We start from the raw sequence: 25,464 nt of genomic DNA, 5'->3' as shown, positions 1-25,464 counted from the left end.
GTCAGTCATCAGGGGATCCGTACGGCAGCCAGATGATCTTTGTCATAGTTTGTAAACTTTTGTTTCTGCAATCCTGTTTCACCACGATTTGCTTCATAAGCTATTTGCTTCAAGCCTGCCATTTAAGAAAATATTTAACCATTACGAAGCGCCCCAGCATACCATAGTTAACGGTGAACCCCTGACCAATAAGATTTTCTCAAAAAAAATGTGTTGAACACACCGATGTATAAACCGACTTCACTTTTCCGTCTGCGCTCGTGTGAGCAGCCTTACTGTGCCAGTTTCCCAGTCTTCTGAAAGGCAGAGGTACTAGAACTCCTTGTTAGCTTGTGCTCATGTTTCTGCTTTGCGAACCGAAGCTTTACCTCACTGTGGCCCGTTTACATTTCTGATATATTGCTAATCACCGTGATGTGTGGTAAAGTTGGTCAGTTTCCCATAATACAGTAAGCAAGCTGTAGACCAAAGCTGCTATTAGTAACTCGTTATAAACCACTGTTGACTGTTAACTAGCACGGCAGCACTGTTTATAGTCCCAGCCCCACTTTTGCAGCAAAATGGCCATTATTATAATCTTTTTTTAGGATCCTAATTAGTTTTTTTCTTTCTACAGGCAGTAGGAACGGACACTCTGAACAGTATAGCACTAAAGTTCAACATCACTCCGAATAAACTTGTGGAACTCAACCGGCTGTTCACCCACACAATTGTGCCTGGGAAGGTAAGTCATTACTAACTGTCGAACTATTCCATTTTCTACACAAAAAGCAGGGTTCCAGACTCCAGCATTTGTAAAAGATGAATGTGCTGTGAGGTGCATTTGGGTTCAGCTTTAGTTTTGTGGCAGCATCTGCTGCTGCCAATGTTGGGTCTGTACCCAACTTAGCATATCCTGTGCATGCCTTAATTATTTAATCACCAATGATTGCCCCTTACCAAATACCAATCTGTGGTGATGTGAGGCTGGCAGAGCTCAGTGAGGACCTAGTGATGTCATCTGGAGTGTTGGCAAGCATCCTGCTCTGAGTGTTCCCTCAGTGGCAGTTACTGCTTGTGCCTTGACTGTGCCTGCTAGGACGGCTCTCTGTACCCCTACAATAAAGACTACTACTGAGAACCTGCTACTGCGTCCGTCACACTTCTTATCAGTGGCGAAAGAAGACTGGATGTCACTCACGGCCGCTTTAGTTTCCTGTTGGAAGGGTTATGAACATCAGATACCCTTCGCCTGTACTGAAGCTCAACTGTGAGTAATATGTTTTTCTTTTCATTTCCCCTATTCAAGGCACTTTTGCTTGAACAGATACAGAGAGCCTTGCCTGTTTTTCATTGCTTCCCTAAACGTCTACGCTTCACTCAGCTTTCTGCCCTGTCCACGCTGCCTTTTTGAACTCTTATGTACTTTGAGAAAAAGAGAGCGGGGAGCAATACAGACTTGGGTTTCAACAGGGGCTTTGCCGACATTAAATCTCTCTCATGCAGCTTACTGGCATTGAATTTCCCTCGTGCCTATCTTCACAAGCTGCCTACGCGTTCCAATCTCTGCTCGTACTTGTAGCGTAGACTACTCGCGCACCTGCTCGTGCTGACTCCAGCGCGCACCCTGAGCGTTCCGTTGCTGGACAACCGACTTCAACCACGGAGCTCCCTATGTCCTACAAGGCATTGTTCACACACGCTGATATGCACAGCAATTACCAGTCAGTCAAAAGGTCTTTATTTCGATTTACATCATAAAAGACATGTTATACATATAAAACACAATCCATAATAAATTGTCCTAGTTGTCCATAAAATCCATAAATGAATTGCATACTAAAAACAAAATAAAAAATTATTAAATGCAATACAAAGACTTACGACTGGTACAATCAGTAGCCACTAAAAAGATAAGAACAGATTTCATAGTATAATAAACAATATGCTAAACCACTAGCAACATTATGTGTACTACTGGATTAGGGACTCAAATTCCGGGTCCGAATTGACCGAGCCCAACTGACAAATTTAGATACCCCTATGACAATATACTTAGTCGTGTCAGATTTTAGGATTCTACTGGCAACCTGAGTTGATCTTGTTCCCAGTGAACGGCATACAGGCTTTAGCCATACACGTCTAGGTTGAGTGTACATTGGGCAGCAAAAAAGGAAGTGATCAGCAGTTTCTACCTCCTCCACACAAAAGGGACATTTATCATTGCCATATAGATTCCATTTGCGTGTCAAGTCTGCTCATCATTCCTCATCTGCTTGGCCGCGCACCAATACATACCGAGCAGGCAAAGAGGACCCTGCCGAGTGGGTGCAATCTTCTGAAAACTCCAATGCGCTCCACCTTATTCGTTACTTTGTCCAAACTGCAGCTATGGGTCACTTGATTTCACTGTGCCACACACTTTGTATCCTTGCTCACTTTGTAATTTCTCTTTGACCATGACGGCCCCCCTAAGGTTCCTGGTTTTGTATAACGTCACTGGGCTGACCCTAAAACCCCACAAAGCCTCCTAACCACAGAGTAAACATGCCTAATCTGGATTCTCATTATTCTGCAACTGCATAGCTACCCACCACCGTTGGCTCCACTACCTCTGGCACTTTTACCATCGTAGGTTAGTGTTGAAGACGGAGGAGACAGCAGCACTAACTCCTCAGAATAGATCAGGTAAACAATTTGTATGTTCAGCAGCTCTCAGAACATTGCTTCTCAACAAGAATACTGTGGTGTCTTCATCTTTGCCATGCATGGTGTCCCCTGCTGCTCCGCCAGAGTGACTGTAATGTAATAAGAATGCTGGTGTGTGCATGGGGAGTGTCAGTTGAGTGCGTGGGCTGAGCAGCAAGGATGCTGATTCCAGTGGGGCTCCCTTCATACCTACTTTACCTGTAACCTGTGACTCCTACCTTAAGAATAAACGTGATACTGTTTCATAGTACTACTGGCTACTCCACCTCTTCATTTACCACGTTTATTTTGGCAGCATTATATCTAATCGGAGAGGATGAAGACCAACCCTCACCAAAGAGGACCTTTTACGTAGGTGTGCTTGTGCACCACGATTCCTTAATGTGGATTTTGATCCAGACACTCTGGTTCCTACGTTTCTCCTCCGTAGCAAAAACAGCATGAAATGGTCATGGTGTGGCAGCTACTGGTTGCATGAGCCATTTGTAGTGTTGACAGCAATACCCAATTTGCTTAGATCAGTAGAAGGGTGAGACCATTCCTTTCCTCGCAATGAGTTCTGTGCTACATAAAGAATTGTCTTCACTCATGCATTTAAAGTTGGAAAGGGTATTTGTAGACTTCCACCTTTCTGTGCCTTGCTGCAAGCCTGCCACCAGAATAGAAAACCATCACCGGCAGCCCTACCTATGTTTGCAAACAGAGAATACTTATGACAAATTGCTGTAGAAGTTCCGAGGAACCTTGGAGATAGAGTAGACATCTTTTACAAACTCTGGCAAAGGAAGACCTGTTTTTCTTTTTTTTAATCCCGGCAGTTGAAACAAGTTTACGGCAACATAAACTACCTAGCACCCGAAATAATTCATGACCTGATTGTATAGCAATATAAACTTCTCCACTAGCATCTTGGATGTACCAGCCTTCGACTGTTTATACATGTTTTCGATAAATGTCTTAAGTAATGGAGCTGATCTACAAATCATTAAAAAAAATATTTGCCTTTGCATACAGTTTCTGGGTCCAACAACTACTAGATGGGGGAATAATGCATATCATATGATCCTAGAGGAGCTTCAGGCTGCAAAAGTATTGTTAAAGGCAAGTAAAGCGTTTCTTACCACCTTCCAGCAGCAAAACTAGTTTCAATATTGATATTGTCTTACACATTTTGTAGCTTTGCTTATCCACATAAGAATGGTCATTCTTTGCCTCTTTGATGCCTCCGTGTACACCCTGCTGTACTCCACTTCCACTACAGAGAATCAAAACCTTCTAACCGAGGCTAAACCCATGGAATCTGAGCTCTAACTTGTAATGCTTGTTGCACATTATATCTTCTTTTTCATAATAAGGCAAACCCAAAGTATCTCGCTCTCGAAGCTTGTGGACTGTTTTTTACTTGCATTAACATTGACTTCGTTCCCACAATCCCACCCACAAAAGCAGAGTATATTTGCATATGTTAATAGTGCATGTGTGTCTTCCGAGGACTCATCATCATAATCGTCTTTATTCGGTCATATTGAAAAATAACCATAAAAGCACATATAAATACATCTATAAAAAGATAATATTACAAAATATTATCATTTAAAATTCCAAATATTTCTTCGCAATCCTAGACTGAGATGAGAATACATAAAAGATAAAAATAGATAAAACATTTCATTTCGCAGGTCTGGTTACATTGAGATTGCTAGACAGACTCAATGGGCTGCATGTCATCCCCTGCCTTTTCCTCATGCAGGCCCATAAGAATGTTGCTACAGAGAAGCAAATCAAAGGTTTCACTCTCGTAGAGCCCGCAAAATAAAACCAAATGCAGTTCAGTTTGAGATGATACATTACACAGTCACCTTTGTGCGTTTGGGAACCTACGTCTTGACCTCTAGCCACAGCACCTCTCCAGTCTCCTCACTGATGTCCTTTATACCTCCATTAAACCTCGTGACTCGATGATGCAACAGCATTTGATCCCTTGTTCCAAGTCCAGTGCCATCATCTTCCTCTTCACTGCCCCCAGCTACCTTCATTTTGTTGTATGAGTGGTTATGCAAAGTGCATTAAATGGAAATTACAGATGGAAAACTCAGCTTTGAGGTCTAGTTGGCAAAACTTGAATTTATGGTGACTGTAATCGATATTGTGATGACCGCTTATTTTGGCTTTTCTTTCTGGCACAAGTTATGAAGGAGTACAGAAACACTGAATGGGTTCTACATGTCCTAGCACAGTTAAGTATTTAAAGATTTCATTTCTTCTGCCAAGTTGTTAAGGATGGACATTTGTCCCCCTTGGCCGCAATGTTTGAGATTTTGAAGGTGCTATTTCTCTTGTGACACAAGCTTTCATTTGCTGTGTGTGATTTGTTTCTACAGAAAGTCTCGTCTCTGATAGATTTGTATCAGTGGATTTTTGAATAAGTAGAAAATAATATTTGGATTAAATATGTTTGATTAGCATAACCAGGCTTTACTTGGCATGAACTAGACTGTAGTCAGCCTACATTGACATTCACTTTGCATTAACAGAGAAAATGTGGCTTTCAAAATTAAATGAACGAGTTTTCTTTGTGCATATTTCTCTTTTGTGTTTTTCCTTTATAGAAAATAAATTAGACTTCATTTTGTGATGGTGTTTATTTTGCAGAGCTGAAATATATTAATTTGTGTTCCTCGAGAAGGAAACCAGGTGCTGGATGTTTTTGCACTTGCAGCATATTCAGGGCTCTTTGCATGGGTCTGCTTTAATCAATTGCACTGTGTATTGTTTTCACTTGTTGCAAAAATTTCACATTTCCCCCCTCATCCCCTATTGTTGCTTTATTCCATACATGGATGAAAGTAGGTGTTACTTAATGTTTACTTGGTGTATCATAGTCTCAAAAGATACTTTTAGTAAAGCCCTGTGATATCAGATCATACCATGTCGAAAGTGTAGTTTTCATTGCCTTAACCTATGAAATGTGCCCCATTTGTGATGTGTGCCAGACATTTCTTGCTTTCTGAACTGAGCAGACTCTACATTGGTCTGTCTAATTATTTATCCTTAGACGTTGTGCTTACTTTCTCAAACGCAGACTCCGTGTTAGTCTGCCTAGTTTTGCTGAGTTTTACTTTGGATCTGTCTCTTTGCTTGCTTTTGAGGACCTTTATTTTGATACCTTCTGCAGTTTGCCTTATTTCAAGCATTATTGATGTTTATTTGCATTTGATTAGCCAAAACCTTTGCCTTTATGTAATAGTTCTTAAATTTGAATACTCCTTTATCATTTGACTTTGAATTGTGTCCTGTGAAAGTTTTCTTTATTGCCATGGGGCTATAGTCTATTGAGACTCGCATGTACCTGATACTGCATCTCAGCCCTTTTAATTTATTAGTTAAGTGTTGACACTTGTAAATGGTTATTGTGTTGAATAGGAGTGGTGCTTTTGGTTACTGTGGCACACTTTGAAGTGGTAGATTATTTCATTGTTCTTAATTCAAAACATTTCAATGTGTAGCCTATTCAGAAAGTATTGTAAATTGAATTGAAGTGGATGACTCCTTCAGCACACCCCCTCCGCGCCTCCGCCCCAAATAAAAAGTGTGCCTCCTTCACGTTTAAAAATAAGTGAATCTACAACTATTTTGGCCTTCTCGGTATCCAGGGTTATTATTCGTAATCCCTATGATTGGCATGGGAGGAGTCAGGTGAAGAATACTGAACTGAAGTTGTATAACTTGTTAGTGTGTTATAAAGCACAACTTCTGCTCTTGATATACACTTACTGCTTTTTCATTTCAGCACCCTAATGAGTGGCAATAAAAAAGCATCAATCTGGTAAAAGCAGTAACTTCTTGTTGATGCTTAGGCTGCGTTTAATATATGCCCAATGTGTTTAGTGACCTTTTAAAAAGAGTGCAAATGTAATCCAAAGTAATCATTTTCATTTTAAAAGTTGCACTTTTAGGCCATCATCCTCCGAGAAAGTAATAAATCTGCAACTAGAGGTTTCTGACCCCCACAGTTGTAGAATAGCTCGTTTAAGGAAATGACACTTTTTTTTCGAGATGACCTCTGAAGCCTTGCGTTTTTGTTGCAAATTTCTAGATATGGTTTTCAAAATGTTTTGTTAATTTCTTGCAAGAATAAAAATGTGTATGTTCTTGCGTGCAGAAAGAAAAAAAGTGCAGTTTAGATGCGAAGTGTCTTCTCGATTACGGGCATACTTTTTTGCGGGGGAGAAATCCCCCCTCACTTTTGGAAGGTGTTACTTTTCCATTTACACCCTGCAACCCATTCACTTAGTCCATTAAAGGAGCAAAACTCCAGCCATTTCAAGACAGGGGTGGCTGGTAATCTTTGAAAGTGGTGAGGCGGGCGAAGTGCCCCACAGCTTCCCAATAAATAAAATTAAACAACCCCTCCCTCCAAAAGCTAAAATAAAACATAAAAACAGACTAAATCACTACACTGACATGCATTACGCATTTGTAATAAATAAAATAATATTAAATGGTACTTATCCACGGGATGCGGGTACTCCTCGTTGTTCTTCTGCAGTATGTGGCAAGAAGAGCTCCCCTAACCAATCCAGGCACTGCTCTCATGCTGTTAACCAGCACCAGAGAAGCACCAGGATTGGATGGAGCGGGTTGTCTTGATGGCTCTGGAAGCCTGTGCTTGCTCTCACGCCAGTGGATTAATGACCGCTCGGGTTGGAGTGCTTTTAAGTGTGCATGTTGGGCTGGCCGTCATAAGACAGCTGGCCAAACCGACTTGCACACTTGGAGTGTCTGGCCAGCTAAAGCTCCATTCTGTCAATCAGTAGCGGAGGACTCCTCGCATTTCTCCTGGCTTAGGGGCGGACTGGCGGCTGAAGCACGCCTCTGTGAAAAACAAAATGGCAATAAAATAGTTTCATTGGCATTTAATTTTTCACATTTATGTTCCGCTTGCAGCGGGTGTGAGTCTCCCCGCCTTCATGAAGAAACCGCTGCTGCTTCTAGAGTGAGAAGAAGTTGAAAGATGTTTTGTGAATAGATAAAACCAAAGGGTGCTAGATGGATGGGTGTGCGAGTTTCTTCAGGCCCCATGATAACCCTGCAGGAAGTCACAAGGGGAATGAGCCATGTAGAGGATACATTTTGATCTGAACTTGTCACATTTGCTGTGAGTTAATAGACCGGAGTTCAGTGTCCTTCAATGTGTTCATACAGACTGCTGCTTGCTTAACATGGAGATGGGTGGTTGTTTTTTCTTTGCTTGCTGGCATATGTAGGGAATTTTGTAATGTGAAATAAGTGACCATCTTGCTGGAGTACAGAAAGCATGAAAGGAAAGGCTGCAGAATGTCGAATGTTTTCTGGCATATAACACTTAAATGCTTATACATGAACTTTAAAAACATTAGGATATATCGGTAGTAAGAAAAGTTCAAGTGAGGCACATTCTGTTTGTAATTCTGACGTGTAAGGGGGGAAATCTAAACAAACCAAGACGCTTCAACGTGAAGCGCAAATGAAAATTATGCGCAGTATTCGGATGTTCAAGCATTATCATTTGTTTTACATATGTTTAGTAGAAAAGCTGCGTGACTGTTGCAAACGTAGTGCCCGTTTCAAGGCGCTCTCTGCAAAAGGCAGCACCCCCTGTTTTAGTCCTATTTAGGACATTGTGCTTCACAATGCACCACTAATTACACACTACTTCCCACCATTCTTCTGCCAAGGGTGTGGCTCGGGTTCTACACATTGTGTACCACTTGGATTTTTTTCAACTCCTATGGCTTTACTGACACAACATTGACAGCAGCACCCTCTCCCTGCTGAAATTTGATGCAGCGCCACTGCCACAAATATGCAAACACCTGTGAATACAGCATTTAACCCCTTCAGCGCGGCGCGGATTTCCGCGCCACGCTGAAGGTTCCGTGCGCGGGCGGGGCCATGACGGAACAGTTCCGTCATGCGCACAGCGCAACCGACTTGCATGACGGAACCGTTCCGTCATGCGCGTCGAACGGGTTAAAGTTTAAAAGCAATAAAAAGTAACAAGAATCTGTAATGCAATAGGTCTCACATTTTCACGAGTTTGAGCTATTGACATTGTAAATTAAATAAAAAATGCCTTTTATTTATGTTTTGGTTTTTTAAACCTAAAAAAAAGGCATTGTCATTTTAAAATGCCAATAGCTTAAACTCTCCCAAGTGTGAGACCTGTTGTAATGCAAATGCTTGTTTAAAAGTGTGTGTGTGGGGGGGGGTTGCAAACAGAAGGTAGCAGAAGGAACACAGACTGGGAGGGTGTGGGGAAGCAAAACTGAGGGTGTGGGTGTGGGGAAGCAAACATTATGGTACGGTCGGGGAAGGGGCACGGAGGGCATAGGGAAGCAAACGAAAGAGAAATGTGGCAGGCAGGGAGAGAAAGCAAATCGGCGAGAGCAAAGTTAAGCTGGGGGTTGAAAGCGCACCTGTTACAGGTAATCTGAGCCGAGTAGCAAAGTGCAGCGAGCTGCCACTTTGGAACTGGAAAACTGCTCAGTAAAGCGCTCCAATACGTTGCTGTCAGATTTGCAGTTGCGGTTGCAGGAGAGTATGTCCAAAGAGACGTTTGCAGCCAAAGAGTTTCTTTCTTTGTTGGATCCATTTCACAGAGGAAAACATTGATTACAAATGGTAAGAGCCCTTTGTTGAAGTCATGGTTTTTAGCAAGTGAGCTGAGGTGCAAACCCAAAGCATATTTATTTTTAACATAGATGTTTGTTCAGAAAATAAACATGCCAGATCTAGCGGAGTTTACATCATGCACCTTTGGCATTGATGAGTGCCCCCTTCTGTCTCCGATAGCCCCTGAAGAGCTTCCGGTTTGCTCGGAGTTAAACAAACAAGCCGTGGGCACGACCGCGCATGAGACCCTCCTGCAGTAAGAGAAACTCATTAAAGAAAATGGTGCTCACAGAGTAAAGAACACGTACCATGGAACAACTGAAGTAAAAGGGCCAGTCCTCATGTGAGGTTATAAATGAAGACAAGGCGGTACTAAGGAGGGACTAACAAGTCTAATAACTAATCCGTAGCCAGCATTTCGAAGGACAGTGACACAAGCCAATGACAAATATGGACAGAGTGGGCGGGGCTTCAAGTACATATTCCAATACAGCATGGCTCGCAGAGCAGCTCATTCGCTGCCCACGCTCGACCTAAAAATGATGTCCGATAACGGTAGAATGCATATGTTTTCATCAAAAAGTAGAAATACGTTTCTGATTAAAAAATAATAATAATGGCAAAAATGCATAAATTGGCTGAAAGAGTCTGGCACTGAAGTAGACTTTTAGACTGATGTGCACATGCGAAATTCTGTCACTCAGTAAAGGGAGCCATTGGCTTATGTGGGTTGACCCTTTCCTCCATGCTTTATGCCGTGGTGGGCAGAACCAAAAAGTGAATGACACTTGAACAGACCAATGGATGAAGAAGTCAGAAGCACACAAATCTACATATTTGTGTTCAAATCTGTATATCATTGATTACCATTCAATGAAAAAAAAGAATGATAGAAGTAAATAATGTCATGTTTACTAAGGATTTAAATAGTGATTTAGCGGTCGTTGTAGGGCTTTCAGTGAAGTTTCATTGAATAAAAGCAGGTATGGTGTTAATTATGATTGAAAATGTACTCCGTGCACCAGAGGTGCAGAATAGGAGTTGTTTTAAATTAACACACAAGTAAATGGAGCATACTTGTGTACAAAGACAAATTTCAGTGAAATCCTTTTTTTTCCCCGCCACAAGCGTATCCTTCTGCTCAAAACTCAGGTCACCACCCCCAAATTCATTTCAAGTTTGCCAGCCCGTTGGATATTTAGTTTCAAGCTCCACTCGCATTTGACTTATTTCAGACACGGTACGACACTGCCACCTCGTGGCATTTCTGAATTTCATATTCATCCAATTAAAAAAAATGTGTTGTACCCGAAGCTTTTTGTAAATTCATTCAGAGGTCAGCACAGCAGTATCATTTAATTAGTGTAAAATGCCTGCACTTTCGTTTTAGACTTATTTAGTGCAGTGCGCGTCCAATATTTCATCTCTTTAGGTGAATTTCAGCGTCTGCATTGCGGCAGGCTGTGTGTTAATGGCTGTCCAGCAGTGTCATCTCCAGCATAGCATCTCACTGGACACAGCCCCCTAGGATCCTCGGTGTGGCTTTCCCAAAAGAGACCAGTTTGATGCTTTTTGTTTTGTGTTTTTGTTTTCTACAAACTTTATTTATCATATATTAACATTGAGTCAGTGATGAACTGATATCTATCAGATCATGGCTGCATCTTTTGGATGCACGGTTCGTTGAATAGTGGGCTTATTCTTTCACTTTTTCAGTGAGCAGGGTTATTTAACAATTATCTCGCCCTGCAAACCCGCCCTCCCCGCACCCCCCCCCGTGATTTTTATCCTTCCCGCTCTCCCATATGTACTCTATGTGGTGTAGCGTTCTAGTTGTTCACGCACACTAGGTGTGACGTGAACGGAAGTCTGGCGGCGGCCATGTTTGGCCATTAGCACGCGGATCTCGGCGCGAGTAAATCACTGCTCCGGCGCTCTCGATAATAAACGTAATAAAAGTTATTTGGGCACAATCACTGGGTGCAAGAGGTTTATTTAAGCACCACACTTGCGGTAGAACGACCACTTTTATAATGGCGACGAGGTGGTGAAGAAATGCCCTGCACCTCACCCAGAGTCCCTTCAGAGGCCACGAGCCCAGGAGTGCCCATCTACAGAGCAAGTCACCGGGAGCGCGGCAGAGCAGCGGTGAGTGCGCCACAGCACCGGCGTCGCGCCCCACCTGCGCAGGCTAGGGACGTCACTGTCCGATCCTCCAGGAGCCGGCATACTTGCTGGTGACGGTCCCCGGCCGACTTCCACGAGCTGCCCAAGAGGAAGGAGAGCTCACCAGCCATTTAACCCCGGCAGGGGCGTCCTGTACCCTGGCGCAGCCAAACGACTGCCAGGCGGAGAGAAGGGATTCCAGCCAGGAGGACGACGTACGCCCAGGGGGCGGCACTCACAGACAGGCCTACCAATACAAGGAGTTGGGCCACGAACGGGGAGAATGTGTGCGCAGACATTCTCGTTGACGAACCCGGTGCCATTATTGGCAAAAGGGGGAGAACCCGAAATGCCATGGGAGGACTGGAAACAGTACTTCCTGAACTACCTCTCGGCGCTAGAAGAGGAGGGAGAATCAGAGTTCACGAGCGCCCGGCGGAAGAAAATCCTCCTCCATCATTTGGGCCCGGCGGGACAAAGAGTATACCAAAACCTGGTGAAAAAGGAAAGAGCAGCTACGGATGTAGAAGTCTTCCAGCACACATTAGAAGACCTTGACGACCACTATCGCCCGGTGGTATGCACAGCGATAGATAGGTATAAGTTCTACCACAGGAAGCAGGAAAAAGGGGAAACGGTGGATGAATATGCAACGGTGTTACAAAAATTAGCCATAACGTGCAAATTTGGAACCTTACAGGAAGAATTGATAAGAGATCAAATCATCATGCACACAGTGAATTACTCCATACAAGAGAAGCTGTGGGTCAATGGCGATGCACCTTTGAAGGAAGTAATGGCATTAGTAAAAAAGGGGGAATTGTCCAAGAGGTGCGCGGAAACAGCCAAGCACGAGAGCAGTCAAGGGCAAGCAGTGTGCAAGGTAGTGGACAGGAAGACAAGTGACCCTAAACAACCACCAGGGCATCTGGGGGCAAGGAACTACAAAAAGTACAATACAAGAACCCCAAGACCACAAGGACAACGGAATTGGAGTAGGAACACATGCTATTGATGCGGCAGCAACACCCACGCTGCCAACAAGGGTTGTCCTGCATTCGGTGCCAAATGCTCATACTGCGAACTATTGGGGCATTACGAGAAAGTGTGCAGGAGGAAGACTCCTAGAAGCGAAGTAAAGTATCTGGCACAAGAGGGGCACAAGGAGAATGAAGAGGACGAGGAAGATGAAGATGGAATCCTGATAGTGGAAGAGCAGGTTCTAGGCATAAAAGGCACCACTGACAAAAAGCCAAAGTGTGAGATGACAATCGGGGGAGTACAAGTGACCATGATGGCTGATTCCGGGTCACCCTACACGATTATCCAGAGAAAGATATGGGAGAAGGAGTTCGTGACAAGGACAAATTATCATCTCAGGCCCACGGACATCCCCCCAGTGACATTCACTGGAGAACCTATCCCCATGGTTGGATTTTGCCCGTTGTCATTCGAGTTCAAAGGCAGAATGTGCAAAGGAAAATTATATGTGGCCGAAAAGGGACCGTCGGTTCTAGGCTGGAAAGATCAAGGAGCCCTGGGAATGAAGTTAAATCTGGGGTGACACACCCAAGTCCTCATGACAGAAGAGGGACCAGAATATGCAGCACAACGATGGAAGGAAGAGTTTCCGGTAGTCTTCAGAGAATCCATAGGACGCATGGCAAAGTTCACGCATAGAATTCATCTGAGAGAGGGGGCACAACCAGTGTCCCACAAAGCACGTAACATCCCATTCTGGACCAGGACAGCAGTACAGGAAGAGTTGCAGAGACTGGAAGATAATGGAGTGATCGAGGCAATCGACAACGCGGAATGGCTGGCGCCCTTGGTCGAAGCGCAGAAACCAAATGGGAAGGTGACACTGTGTGTCGACCTAAGAGAACTTAACAAAAACATCATGGTGGACAAGTTACCTCTTCCAAGGATCAACAAAATGCTAGCCAAAACCCAGGGAGCAAAATGGTTCTCCACAATTGACCTGACATCAGCGTACCACCAGATTGCCTTGCATCGATCCTGCAACTACCTTACATCATTTATCACACCATTCGGAGGCTACAAATTCTTAAGGATGCCCTTTGGATTGGCCTCCGTGGCTGCGGTTTTTCAAAAACTGATGCACACAGGTTGTTCCACAAGAAGGAAGGCATCCAATATTTCCAGTTCGACATATTGGTGATGGGGACATCCAGAGCGGACCACAACATGAAGTTAAGAGGTACTAACCATATTGATGCAAAATGGACTCACCGCACAATGGGACAAATGCAAGTTCGGAGTGAACAAAGTCACGTATTTGGGGCACGAGTTAAGTCAACAGGGCATCGAACCGAAAGCGTCCAATGTCACGGTGATCAGAGATGCCCCCACACCCAAGAACGGGGAAGACACCAGGACTTTCCTGGGGATGGCAGAGTTTTATAGTAAAGTCGTGCCACACTTTGCATCTAAGACCCATCACATGCGAGTACTACAGAAAGACAAATCTACATTCCGATGGATGGAAAGGGAACAACAGGAGTTCGAGGACATGAAACACAACATCAGTGAGGCAGTGCCCATTCATGGGTTCAACCCAGAGGCGCAGACCATTCTAACCACAGACGCTAGCGATCGAGGATTAGGGGCAGTGCTCACGCAACAATCCACAGAAGGAGCAATCACTACGATCAGCTTCGCCTCCAGAGCATTGGCCCCCAATGAACAAAAATTTAGTGTCATCGAGAAGGAGATGCTAGCGGCAGTGTGGGCAATGGAGAGATTCCGGCAGTTCCTGTGGGGAGGAAAATTCCTTCTGCGTACAGACCACAAACCCTTGGTGAAAGTCCTCACATCAACCGGGCATGAGCATGCTACTCCACGGATAGCCAAAATGACACTGAGGCTACTCGATTATGTGTATGACGTGGAGTACTTACCAGGACACAAGAACAAGGTAGCAGATTTTTTGAGTAGGGCTGCATCCAAAGAATGTGCGGAGGACCAAGACGAAGGAGGATGGGAAGAGTATGTGGTTGCCCTCACAGGGGATCCAGAAAAAGCCATAAGCACCAAAGAATGGGAGAACGAATACGACAAGGATGTGAAACTAAGTGCAGTAAAAGCATATGTGACGAATGGATGGCCAGACAAGAGATTGTTGGAGGAAGAATTTAAACCGTATTGGGAAATCCGAGAAGAACTATCAATAGGGGGACAAACCCCGGTTCTTGCTAAGGGGCACCAAAGTCATCCCGCCTTACTCCCTGAGAAATCACATCGTAGCCATCACACACGAAGGACACTTGGGGATCGTGAAAACTAAATGGAGAGCTAAAGAAGACTACTAGTGGCCGGGGTTGGATGTGATGATAGAGAGATATGTAAGGGCGTGCGAACAATGCAGTAATGCAGACAAGACTCAAATTATTACGCCCGCCCCTAGGGAGATACGAATGTCCGGAAAACCCATGGGAAGAGATCTCCATAGACATCCTGGGACCCATACAAGACACACAAGGCACTCAGAAATATATCACGGTGGTCATGGATCGATACTCAAAGTGGCCGGAGATAGACGTGTCTGAGAACACCGAAACCGAGACAGTACTGGCCTTCTTAACAGACATCTTTATAAGAGAAGGGATCCCCAAAGGGATTTTGAGTGACAATGGCCCGCAATTCACGTCAACTAAATGGGAAACCTTCATGGAAAGGAATGGCATTGCGACGCGCCATACGCCAATATACCACCCGGCAGGGAATGGATTAGCGGAGAGATTTAACCGGGTGATCATGGGATCGGTCCAGGTGGCGATCTGCCAAGGAAAGAACTGGGAGAAGGAACTGAAACGACTGATGTGAGCATATCGGATAACACCTACCACCACTGGGTACAGTGCATTCAGAATCCTGAGAGGAAGAGAACCATTCACAAAGGATAATGTGGCGTGGAAACGCCTCACGGTGCAAAGCCACTGGTCTCCAGCAGTGGTGCGCAGAAACTTGGAGAGAGCCCAGACAGTGTACACAGAGCACTATGACGCCAAACACAACACCAAAGAGGTCACACTAGAGAAGGGCGAATGGGTGAGAATCAAGCTGCCTACACAGAAGAAGAAAGGAGATAGTAAATTCACACCCCCTCTGCAAGTGATGGAACCATATTCTAGGTCAGCGCTCCTCAGCGATGGAAAAATATGGTCTCAAGATAGAATGGCGAGGTGTAATTCAGCAGGTTTGAGTAACACCATAGAAGAGACAGCTAACATCTTACCGAGGAAACCCGGAATGTCCCAAGGAGGAGGGGAGTAGTCCACCACCGAGAACCTCGCCAAGGGAGAGAGAGGAGATGAGAGAACAAGCGTTTAGCACCCAAGAGAGAATAGATCTGGAAAGTGGTATGGAAACAGGATGCATGGACGGTGGGGAAACACCCGAGTTGGGACACCATGAGTCCACTCCGAGTACGGGTGGTCTCAATAGTCGGACACGTAGTGGCAGAAGAGTCAATCTGCCCAGGAGGTTTGGAGATTTCGTTATGGACAGCAAGTAAGACTGTAAAGTTTCTTTGGGTTGTTGTTAAAAGGGGGAAGATGTGGTGTAGCGGTCTAGTCGTTCGCGCACACTAGGTGTGACGTGAACGGAAGTCCGGCGGCGGCCATGTTTGGCCATTAGCGAGCGGATCTCGGCGCGAGTAAATCACCGCTCCGGCACTCCCGATAATAAACGTAATAAAAGTTAATTGGGCACAATCACTGGGTGCAAGAGGTTTATTTAAGCACCACACTTGCAGTAGAACGACCACTTTTATACTCTAGTCCTGGTTATCCAAGCCTTGCACTCGCAGACCTGGTCATGTCACTGTTATGATGTGCAGCTAATCCTGGGACGGTGTGAGAAGTTGGCCTGGCATATGCTGTTCCTAGTTATAGGGACACCTTTCACCAGTCCAATTCGACTCTTATTGATGATAGGTTTAAGACAACCTTTAAAGAAAGCTATCCTAGTGGTAGCTGTGGAGAGCAGCCTTCAGGCTAAGTCTTGAAGGAGTGTTTAGCTTATTGTTTTACCATGATAACCTCTTGAATAACCAAATGAAAGAGTAGCCCACACAGGTATATCTATAAAATGTATGTATTTATTCTAGACAGAATCCCACAGTCACTTTGTGGCTAGTGGCAAAGTTACACTTCAATCAAGCATTTATAAACACAATAAATAGCACAGAAATCAATGGGCCCCAGGGGGGGACCAAACCATATACTAAAATAGTGGCATGAGAACCACGACAATTCTACAGACAATGCCTAGGGCATTCAGGATCGCTTGCCCCTTCAGAATCCACCCACTGTTATGAGGAAGGGGACCCACGGGAGACGCGTGCAGCACAAGAAGTTGCTATCGGGATCTCAATGTTAGTCTATGGAGAATGTCGCGGTTGAATATTTAAAGATTAAAGACACTTCTAGCAGGAGTACAAAGTTAAGGCTTGAGACTTAAGGCTTTGGAGAGCCCACTACCACGGGAGTACCAAAGTACCACTGTTACCTGCCCCAGGGAAGCCGGGTGCATAGGTCGATTCTGGTGTCGGGTCGCGGGCTGATTTTCAATGGAAAAGTAGTCCAAACTGCTGCTAGCCAAAAGCGTCGATGTCGTGAAGATCTAAGATGTAGAAAATGTAGAGAAGAACCTGAAAGCAGAGGGGACAGAGTCTGGGTCACGGCACAGTGACCAGGGAGCTCACAGGAAGGAGCTCGTGGATGTCGGGCGCTTCAGGTAGAGATGGGTGCAGCATGGCTCTGCAGTCACGGGCTCCGGGAGGCGTCAAGGAAGGCCAGCTTCTGGAGGGTGACTGTCCCACGTCGGATCAGGGTCGCTGCGGTGTTAGTGTCCCGATTGGATCCACTAAGCCTTGGCAACCGCAACCCACGCAAGATGAACAAAGCAGCTGCTGGTGCAGACCCACGAGGTCTGAGGGTGCTCTCCTTTGGAGAGAGCGTAGAGCAGGCCTGGAGCAACAAGGGGAACTCTTGTTTTCAAAGATAGACCTCCGCTAGGGCCCACAAGTCGAGAGACAAGGGACCGCGGGAGGCGGCAATTTGGAGTGCGTAAAAGGGCACCCACGGGCCACCGGAGGGGGCTAGGGCGCTGGTCTTTGGCACAATTGCTGTAGAGTGGTTGGCTCGTAAACTGGCCAAAGCACAACTTCCCCACTGGTCAGGGTCGTGTGCTATGCGGGGTATTGGGGATCTCGGCACCCACGCGGTCCACGGTACCCAAACTCGTTGAGCACACTCACTGGCCTCTGGGATGCGCTGGAAACCCACCTCAAGGGTTCTGGAAGTTGTCGAAGTTCGTGAGAGCAGCGAAGTTCCAACCGGGTTACTTGCAGTGTTTCAGGTGCCTGCCAAGCAGGGGGATAACTCCTTTATCCCAAGGGAGATTTCTTCAGTCAGCTGGGCAGCAGCTCGTCGAAGGTCGGTTTTGTAAAGTTCCAAAATAATCTGAGGCTCTGGGGCCACTCTGCAACTCTGAAAGGACATTTGGTGCACCCACCCTGTTCCAATCCACATTATCCTGTCTGGGGAGATGCTAGCACCTCCCTGCCACAGGAGCCCTATTGTCCAGCTGGCGAGGCTGGGGTTTTCCCCAGCAACAGCCAGCCAGGGTCGTGTGGGTGGCGGGCAGTAGCCATTTTGTCTAACTTGTGCACTTTTAAATTGGTGTCTAAATTCTACCGCTTTTCCCATATCGCCCTTCTAGCAAGGGGGAATCGTACCCTCATGCCGATGGCTGTACTGGGGGTATGATTCCTACATGTTTGACACCAAACACGATATGGTTCTGTGTAGTCATTCTCAAGTTATTGCGATGACGCGATTTACTTATAATGCGGTAAGGAGTATATGGTAGGGCTACACTACAAACAACCCAGTAACGATTTTACGAAGGTTGCAGAGAGGCCCTACTCATGTAGGGGTCCCCCCTCACACATACCTCAGCACCCTGCCCTGTAGGATTACCAGGGCCTGCTATAGGGGTGACCTATGAGAGTATATGTGTTGTAATGGTGTGGGATATAGGGTACCTACATCCCTGTAAGGGGTGCTAGCACCACCTTACCCAGACTACAGTAGTGGTCTGGTGGTGTCAGTTTGTATGGCTGTCCCAGGGTGGCACAATAAGTGCTGCAGCCCTGGTAGGCCTACTGGGGGACCCATGCCCTGGGTACCTAGGGTACCATCTACAAGGGACTGGTAGGGCATGCCCAGCATCCAATTAGGTTTGTACCTAGGGTACTCACATCAGTTTTAGGGAGAAAGCAGATAGGCTGGGGTCCTGGATAGCAGGATCCCAGCCAGACTAGTCAAAAACCACTCAAATACCAGGCAAAAAGTTGGGGGCAACCATTAGTCAGATTCCACTCTCCTACAGACGGTAAGTCTCTCTCAGGACTGCCTCTTGCTTTGAAAGCCACCTGGATACACCAGTTCATATTGTGACCCCATTGTTGTGCGGTGGGCACCTCTTCACACCCTCGGGGTCCATTCACATCACGCTTGGCCACCATTAAAGCCGTGTTACAAAACCGCATGGCTTATCTCGACCCAGTCTGGAGTTGTTCATAGCTTAAAGTTCAGTTGAGCACCATTAAAGTGAATAGTAGGGATGCTTGTTGCGTACAGCGTATATCGTTGACAGAAGTGTTCCACTAAGATCTGTATTGTATTAAGGGGAAAAGGAGTCTGTTGATGATCATAGTCCTGTCTGCCAGAGGTATAGTGTGGACCACCACAACTGCACTAGTGCAATTAACGAGGAACCCACCAGTCCGAGGGCCCTCAGTTAGCCTAAGGGGGGGGGGGGGGGGGGGGGGGGGGGTGTGTGTGTGTGTGTGTGTGTGTGTGTGTGTGTGTGTGTGTGTGTGTGTGTGTGTGTGTGTGTGTGTGTGTGTGTGTGTGTGTGTGTGTGTGTGCGCCTGTGTGTGTGTGTGTGCCTGTGTGTGTGTGTGCCTGTGTGTGTGTGTGCGTGTGTGTGCCTGTGTGTGTGTGTGTGTGTGCACCTGACCTGACCTGGCGATCAGTGCTGTCATTGTATGACATGTCCTGGCAAACTCCTCAGCCTTATGTAAAGGAAGGAAACGGCCAACGTTAGGTCATCTGCACACCGAAGACATGGAATTCCATCCTTGGTGTAATCCACGAGACGGTCGAGACCCCATCCCTCTGCTGTAGCAACGTGCTCAAAAAAATATCAATCATTTCTGCATAACCTCGCAGTTACAGGGCGGATCAGAGAGCCCCCTCCTCCCTTTTGGCCCCACCGCAGCAGCCACCTGGCCCTGTTTCCTCCTATACCACCCAGGTCTGGCTGTCTACTGTCCTCTACCTGCAACTACCACCTAACCTCTTGAGCTTCGACTATTGCCTGTCTGTGTTCTCCATCTACTCCTTTCCACAGTGCTCTCTTGCTCTTTAGCTAAGCTTATGCTGTATAGGTGCATGCAGAAACATATGTGCATCATTTGTGTGGGTTGGCCACCCTTTTGTATTTCTACACTCATGCATACACGCCCAGACTTTTGACTTGCCCAGTATATTTGTTAGATTTAGCCGGGCTGGGAATAGGGATGGTGCAGGGAGAGGGGTTGTGACTTCTTGAGGGGATAGGTTGTATGCAAAGGAGTCGTGGATCCCTGTCAGAAATTCAATGTCAATGCAGAAGGGTTTATCCCTCTAAGTACTATATTAAAGCCTAGAGCAATGCCTCTTCTGGGACGCAGTTCTGAAAACTAGCTTTTTAATAAACTCCGCATTTTATTTTGTGTCTTCTACTCATTGCGTGGCATTCAATCGGTCATAAATGGGAATCTGCATTTGTTGTAATTGGATCGGCATTTCTAGTGTTTATCCGGAACTTTTAATCGCCATTATCATAAAGGAATTGAATTTGATATCTGCTGCCTCTTTTCTCTCCCTGAGCTCGCTATGGGAACTCCAATGATTTTCCTGCAAGCAGCGTGATTTCGGTGTCGGGGACATAATCTGTTCCTGAAGACAATGGATGCGTTTTGCAATCCTGAGCGTGAACGGTCATTAATTTTTTTTTAACTTCCAGGTTAGTTCAGATGTAATGCAATCTAGCAGTCTGTTTCATTTGCAATAATTTGTATTTAGGTGCAGCTCAAGAGCGCAGCTGTGCTAGACTGTGGCATAAGCGCCACCTACAGTTTGATATTTTTCTCTGCTAGCTTTTGGTTGAGAAGGCGTGTAAAGAGACCTTGGTTTGCAATTTTTAGGTTTCACCTGAAACCGATCATGTGCTGCGGCTTGCAAAGTGTTTTGTTAACCTACGAGGGGATTAGAGACCGCCCATTGCTCACCATTAGGTGGCTTCATTGTCCCTCTCATTTATGTGCTTTAAATTGGTCAGTGCATGCCTGCGTCCCTTTCCCTTTCTGTATTTGTCCCTTCAAAGCTGGGGGTGTGGCGGGATTGCCATTGTATTACCTCTTTTGATAGTGAGTGTCCTTCTGCTGCTCACACTTAGATGGTGGGGCTATTTTTTAGGTTTAGCCTACAGCACGTATGCAGAATCAGCGAAAGCTATTCTGTAAAAAAAAAAAAAGCCTAACAGGAGCTTAGGGCCCTTCTATTACTTAACTTTACTTACCATTGGTTTGCTCCCTCGTCGTTTTCCTTTTCTTGCTTCTTATTGGACAGTGCCTCCTCCTCACCTCCAGCTTCCTTTCAAGGAAACGTGTGCATCCACGTTGTGGAGCTTGGACCAAGTACTGCTTCCTATCTGTGCCTGCAGTCTGCAGAGGTACTTTTTAAGGTTTGCTAAAAACATCTTGGGGACATTTAGAAAGTGGACTTTGAAATGCATTCCACCCATTGCTTACCATTGGCTTTGTGGTTTGTCACTCACATTTTCAGGCTTTCTGTTTGTTGGCTTTATTTGCTTTAGTCTGTCCAGCTTGAGTTCGTCCCTCCCATTGCGTAAATCTATTTTACTTTATTAATCCACAAACTTGCGTCTTGTAGGCCTTTTAATCTTGTTCTTATGTCACATGTGCTGTGCCTTCATAGACAGATGTGAAATGTTAAGCTCTCTCTTCGAAGGTGCTTGGTATTTACTTTTCTTTCTCTGACTTCAAAATGAGAGAATTTATGTGCCAATCTTGCTGAGTCTCCATATAAGAGGAGAGTGTGTAGGATATTTAGTTTTTTCTAGAACACAACAAAAAGAACATTGAACTGTGCTGATGTTTCATAATATATCAGAATTAGTACAGATGAAGCTCATGTTTTTGTAATTCTGATGTGTGGCGGAAGTAAATATTTGAATACGATCAAAACCCATCAGGACACTAGGTGATGACATTTGCACGCATCATAGTTTGTATGCAGGTAAACTATAATTTGGTGCAAATGCAACGGTCATTTCAATTGAAAATGTGTTGTCTATAATGGCAGTGCTCTACCTCAACATGCTTATTCCACACCGCGCCGCTCCATTCTTTGCCGCGCCACTCCATTCTATGCCTCGCAACTCTACAACAGGCCCCTTCAATCTTTTCCTCTCACTCCATGAGACAATACCCCACCCCACTCCACACTACCACACTCCACTCTACCCCACTCCACTCTACCCCATACCATTTAACCCCACTCCAATCTACCCCATTCCACTCCGCTACAATCTACTCTTATCTACCCCATTCCAACCTAATCTATCCCACCCCAATTTACCCACCCCACTCCGATTTACTCCACTTCAACCTATCCCACTCCAGTCTACCCCACACTAACCCAGTCTACCCCTGTCCACTCCACCCCAGTCCACTGCAATCCAATCAACCCCACTACAATCTTCCCCACTCCACCTACTCCACTATACCCCTCTCCAATCTATTCCACTCTACCCAGCTCCACTCAATCAAACCCACTTCAATGTACCACACTCCACCCCAATCTACCACACTCCACTCAAATCTACTACTTTCTACTCCAATCTATCCCAGTATACCCCACTCCAATGTACCCCAATCAAACCCATTCCATCTACCAGACTCTACTCCATTCTACCCCGCTCCACTTCATTCTACCCCAGTCCAATTTATCCCGCGCCATTCCAGTTTACCCAATCCATGCCAAACTCCACTGCATTCTATCCAACTCCTCTCAGCTCCAATCTACCTCACTCAAGCACTATCTACCACACTCGAGTCCAATCTACCACACTCCACTCTTCCCAAATCTACCCCACTCCACTTGACGCCAATCTACCACAAGTCATTCTGCCAAACTCGACTCCAATCTAACCCAATCATCGCCAATCCAACCCACTACACCAAATCAAATCTACCCCTCCCCAATTTACTCCACTTCAGTTTACCTCACTCCAATCTACCTCTATCTACACCACTCCAATTTACTCCAGTCTACGCCAATCCATCCCACTGCAGTCTATGCCGCCCCACTGCAGTCTATGCCGCCCCACTGCAGTCTATGCCGCCCCACTGCAGTCTACGCCGCCTCAATCATCGCTCTTCAATCCAATCTACCCTACCCTAATCCAACCAGTATATCCCACTCTACTCTACCGCAATCTACCCCACTCCACCCCAATCTACTCCAATCCACCCCACTCTATTCCACTCTACCCAAATCTATCCCACTCCGTGTAACCCAAGTCTGCCACATGCCACCAAGATCTACATCACTCCAGTCTAATCTAACCCATTCCGCCCCAATCCATTCCTCTCCAATCGACCCCACCCCAAGCTATCATACTGCTTTCTTCACCACTCCAATCTATCGCACTGCAATCTACCCCAATCTACCTCACCTTAACCCAGTCTACCCCTCTCCAATCTACCCTATCCCAATCTACCCCACACAACTCTATCCAACTTACTCCACTCCAATCTACCCTAATATATTCCACTGCACTTCAGTCTACCCCACCTAAATCTACCCCATTCCCCAGTCCAATTTACCCCATCCCAATCCACCCCACACCACTCCAATCTTCCCTAGTCCCCTAATCACCCCACTCCACCCCAATCTAAACCACTCAAAATAACCACAATCTACCCCCACTCCACTCCATTCCATCCTACTATAATCCGTCCAACCTACTCCACTCAACCCGACTCCACTCCAATCTACCCGATTCCACCCCACTCTTCCCCAATCTATCCCACTCCACTCAACTCCGCTCCAGTTTACCCCACACCACTTCAATCTGCCCTAGTCCCCCAATCTACCCCACTCTATTCCATTCTACCCTACTATAATCAAGGTAGTGAAGTTAGGGCCAATCCATACCCGTCATGTCTCATGGGACTACATGTTACCAAAGCATACAGCCCCTCCAAAAAGGGCCCAGCATGGATTCCCACTGTGCAACACAATTTCCCCATCCCCCCCCGCCCCCCTCCCGGGATAATCTGTGAGATTACATTTAACAAAATAGCTGCTTCAACATTGTGTTACAACAATCCACTTTTAAAGGCCTAACTGCTTTTACAGATGTTAAGTAAATTTAGTCAGGCCTCCTGCTTTTGCTTAGTTATTCATATGAAACAGATCAAATATATGGCATCTGACCTACTTTTCCATTTAACCTGTAAGGCATAGCCTTGATCATTGGCTTGTCACTTAAGAAATTCAGGCGTACTGCATTTAGCACAAAAGGCAACAAGCACTGGCAAAGTCAATAGATTTTGCCGATAGGAGAGATATTGACTTTGCAGCGCAGATGCTGTGCAGCATGGCTGAAAGTAAAGAAAATAATGCTATGACCTTGCCAGCGCTGACTCCGTCATAGCACTTGCATGGCTAAAAAAAACACGTTGCCAGAGCCAGTAGCTTACGCGCAGGTGAGAACTATTTGCTCTGCCAATACTTTTTTCCATAGATTGCGTAGAAGAAGCATGGACTGCATCCCTGCCTCTGCTGTGCTCTAGCTCTAACCCACATTCAGAGCAGCACAGGGATAGTTGTGGTTACTAGTGCATGGGGGCAGCACTCTTACATTCCCCCGCCACAAGGGGGGCTTGCTGTTTTGGTCACTGGAGCTATGCTCTCCTTGTTTTCTGCCATTTTTATATTACACTAATAGGGAATAGTCTGTTATTCACTATATTTGTGTAATAAAAAAATGGAGCATCAGGAACTGCAAAAAGAGTTTTGCTGGCAGATAAGGTAAGTAGAAAAATACTTTTAAAAGTATGCTGTGTGCCTGTTTGCCGGTGAGTGTATTGTGTGTATGTGAGCGTGCATTTGTGTTTGAGGGAAAATGATTGGGTGAGATTCAGTTACAGGTAGTGAGGGCAAATTAGTGAGATTCAGTCTGTATGAATGGGTTAGAGTGAGCGAGATAGAGTTAGAGTGACTGAAAGTGAGTGAGAGTGGATGCATGAGTGTAATGGAGTGCTAGAGAGTGAAAGTTCGCAACAATGAGTGCAATTTAGTGAAAGTGAGTGCAAGTGTATGTGAGAAAGTGACAAGGTATGAATGAGCATTTCTAAGTGAATGTGAGTGAATTTGAATGAGTCATAGTGAGATTAACTGAGTGACTGAGTGAAGGAATGAGAGTATGAGCAAGTGTGAGGGAGAAAGTATGGGTGGGTCAGAATAGGTATGTGTGAAAGCGAACAAGTGAGTGAAAGGAAGAGTGAGTGAGAATGAATGAGTGCAAATAATGAATGTGAGTATTAGGAAGAATGTGGTGTTATACTTGGGAGTCTGCTGTTAGCCATTGCATACTGAAAATAAAATTTGGATTATCAAGGCACCAATGGCAAAATACTGCCTCTGACGTACTACATGCAGTTTTACCATGACAGACTCCTATCACAAAATACGAACACTGGCATACTGGAAGCAATTCTTGACCTAATGGCCACCCATGGTAAAATACAAGTACTGACACATTAGGTGTAAATCTTGGTATAAGGAG

At 45.5% G+C, this 25,464-nt stretch overlaps 1 protein-coding gene across 9 annotated transcripts in view; it reads left to right on the top strand.

Annotated features, from left to right (window-relative positions):
* NCOA7 (nuclear receptor coactivator 7) overlaps positions 1 to 25,464 on the top strand; it is an 830,008-nt gene that overhangs the window by 398,226 nt on the left and 406,318 nt on the right. For all 9 annotated transcript variants that reach the window (XM_085611678.1, XM_085611685.1, XM_085611679.1 and 6 more), the window contains one exon: positions 617 to 724. In XM_085611678.1, coding sequence (XP_085467804.1) covers positions 617 to 724 — 108 coding nt within the window. The remainder of the gene's footprint in view (positions 1 to 616; positions 725 to 25,464) is intronic.

Source organism: Triturus cristatus, chromosome 6 (assembly GCF_964204655.1).
Source record: "Triturus cristatus chromosome 6, aTriCri1.1, whole genome shotgun sequence".
Classification (NCBI taxonomy): Eukaryota; Metazoa; Chordata; class Amphibia; order Caudata; family Salamandridae; genus Triturus; species Triturus cristatus.
The sequence above is the reverse complement of the archived record's forward strand: the minus strand, read 5'-3'. Positions and strand labels throughout refer to the sequence as shown.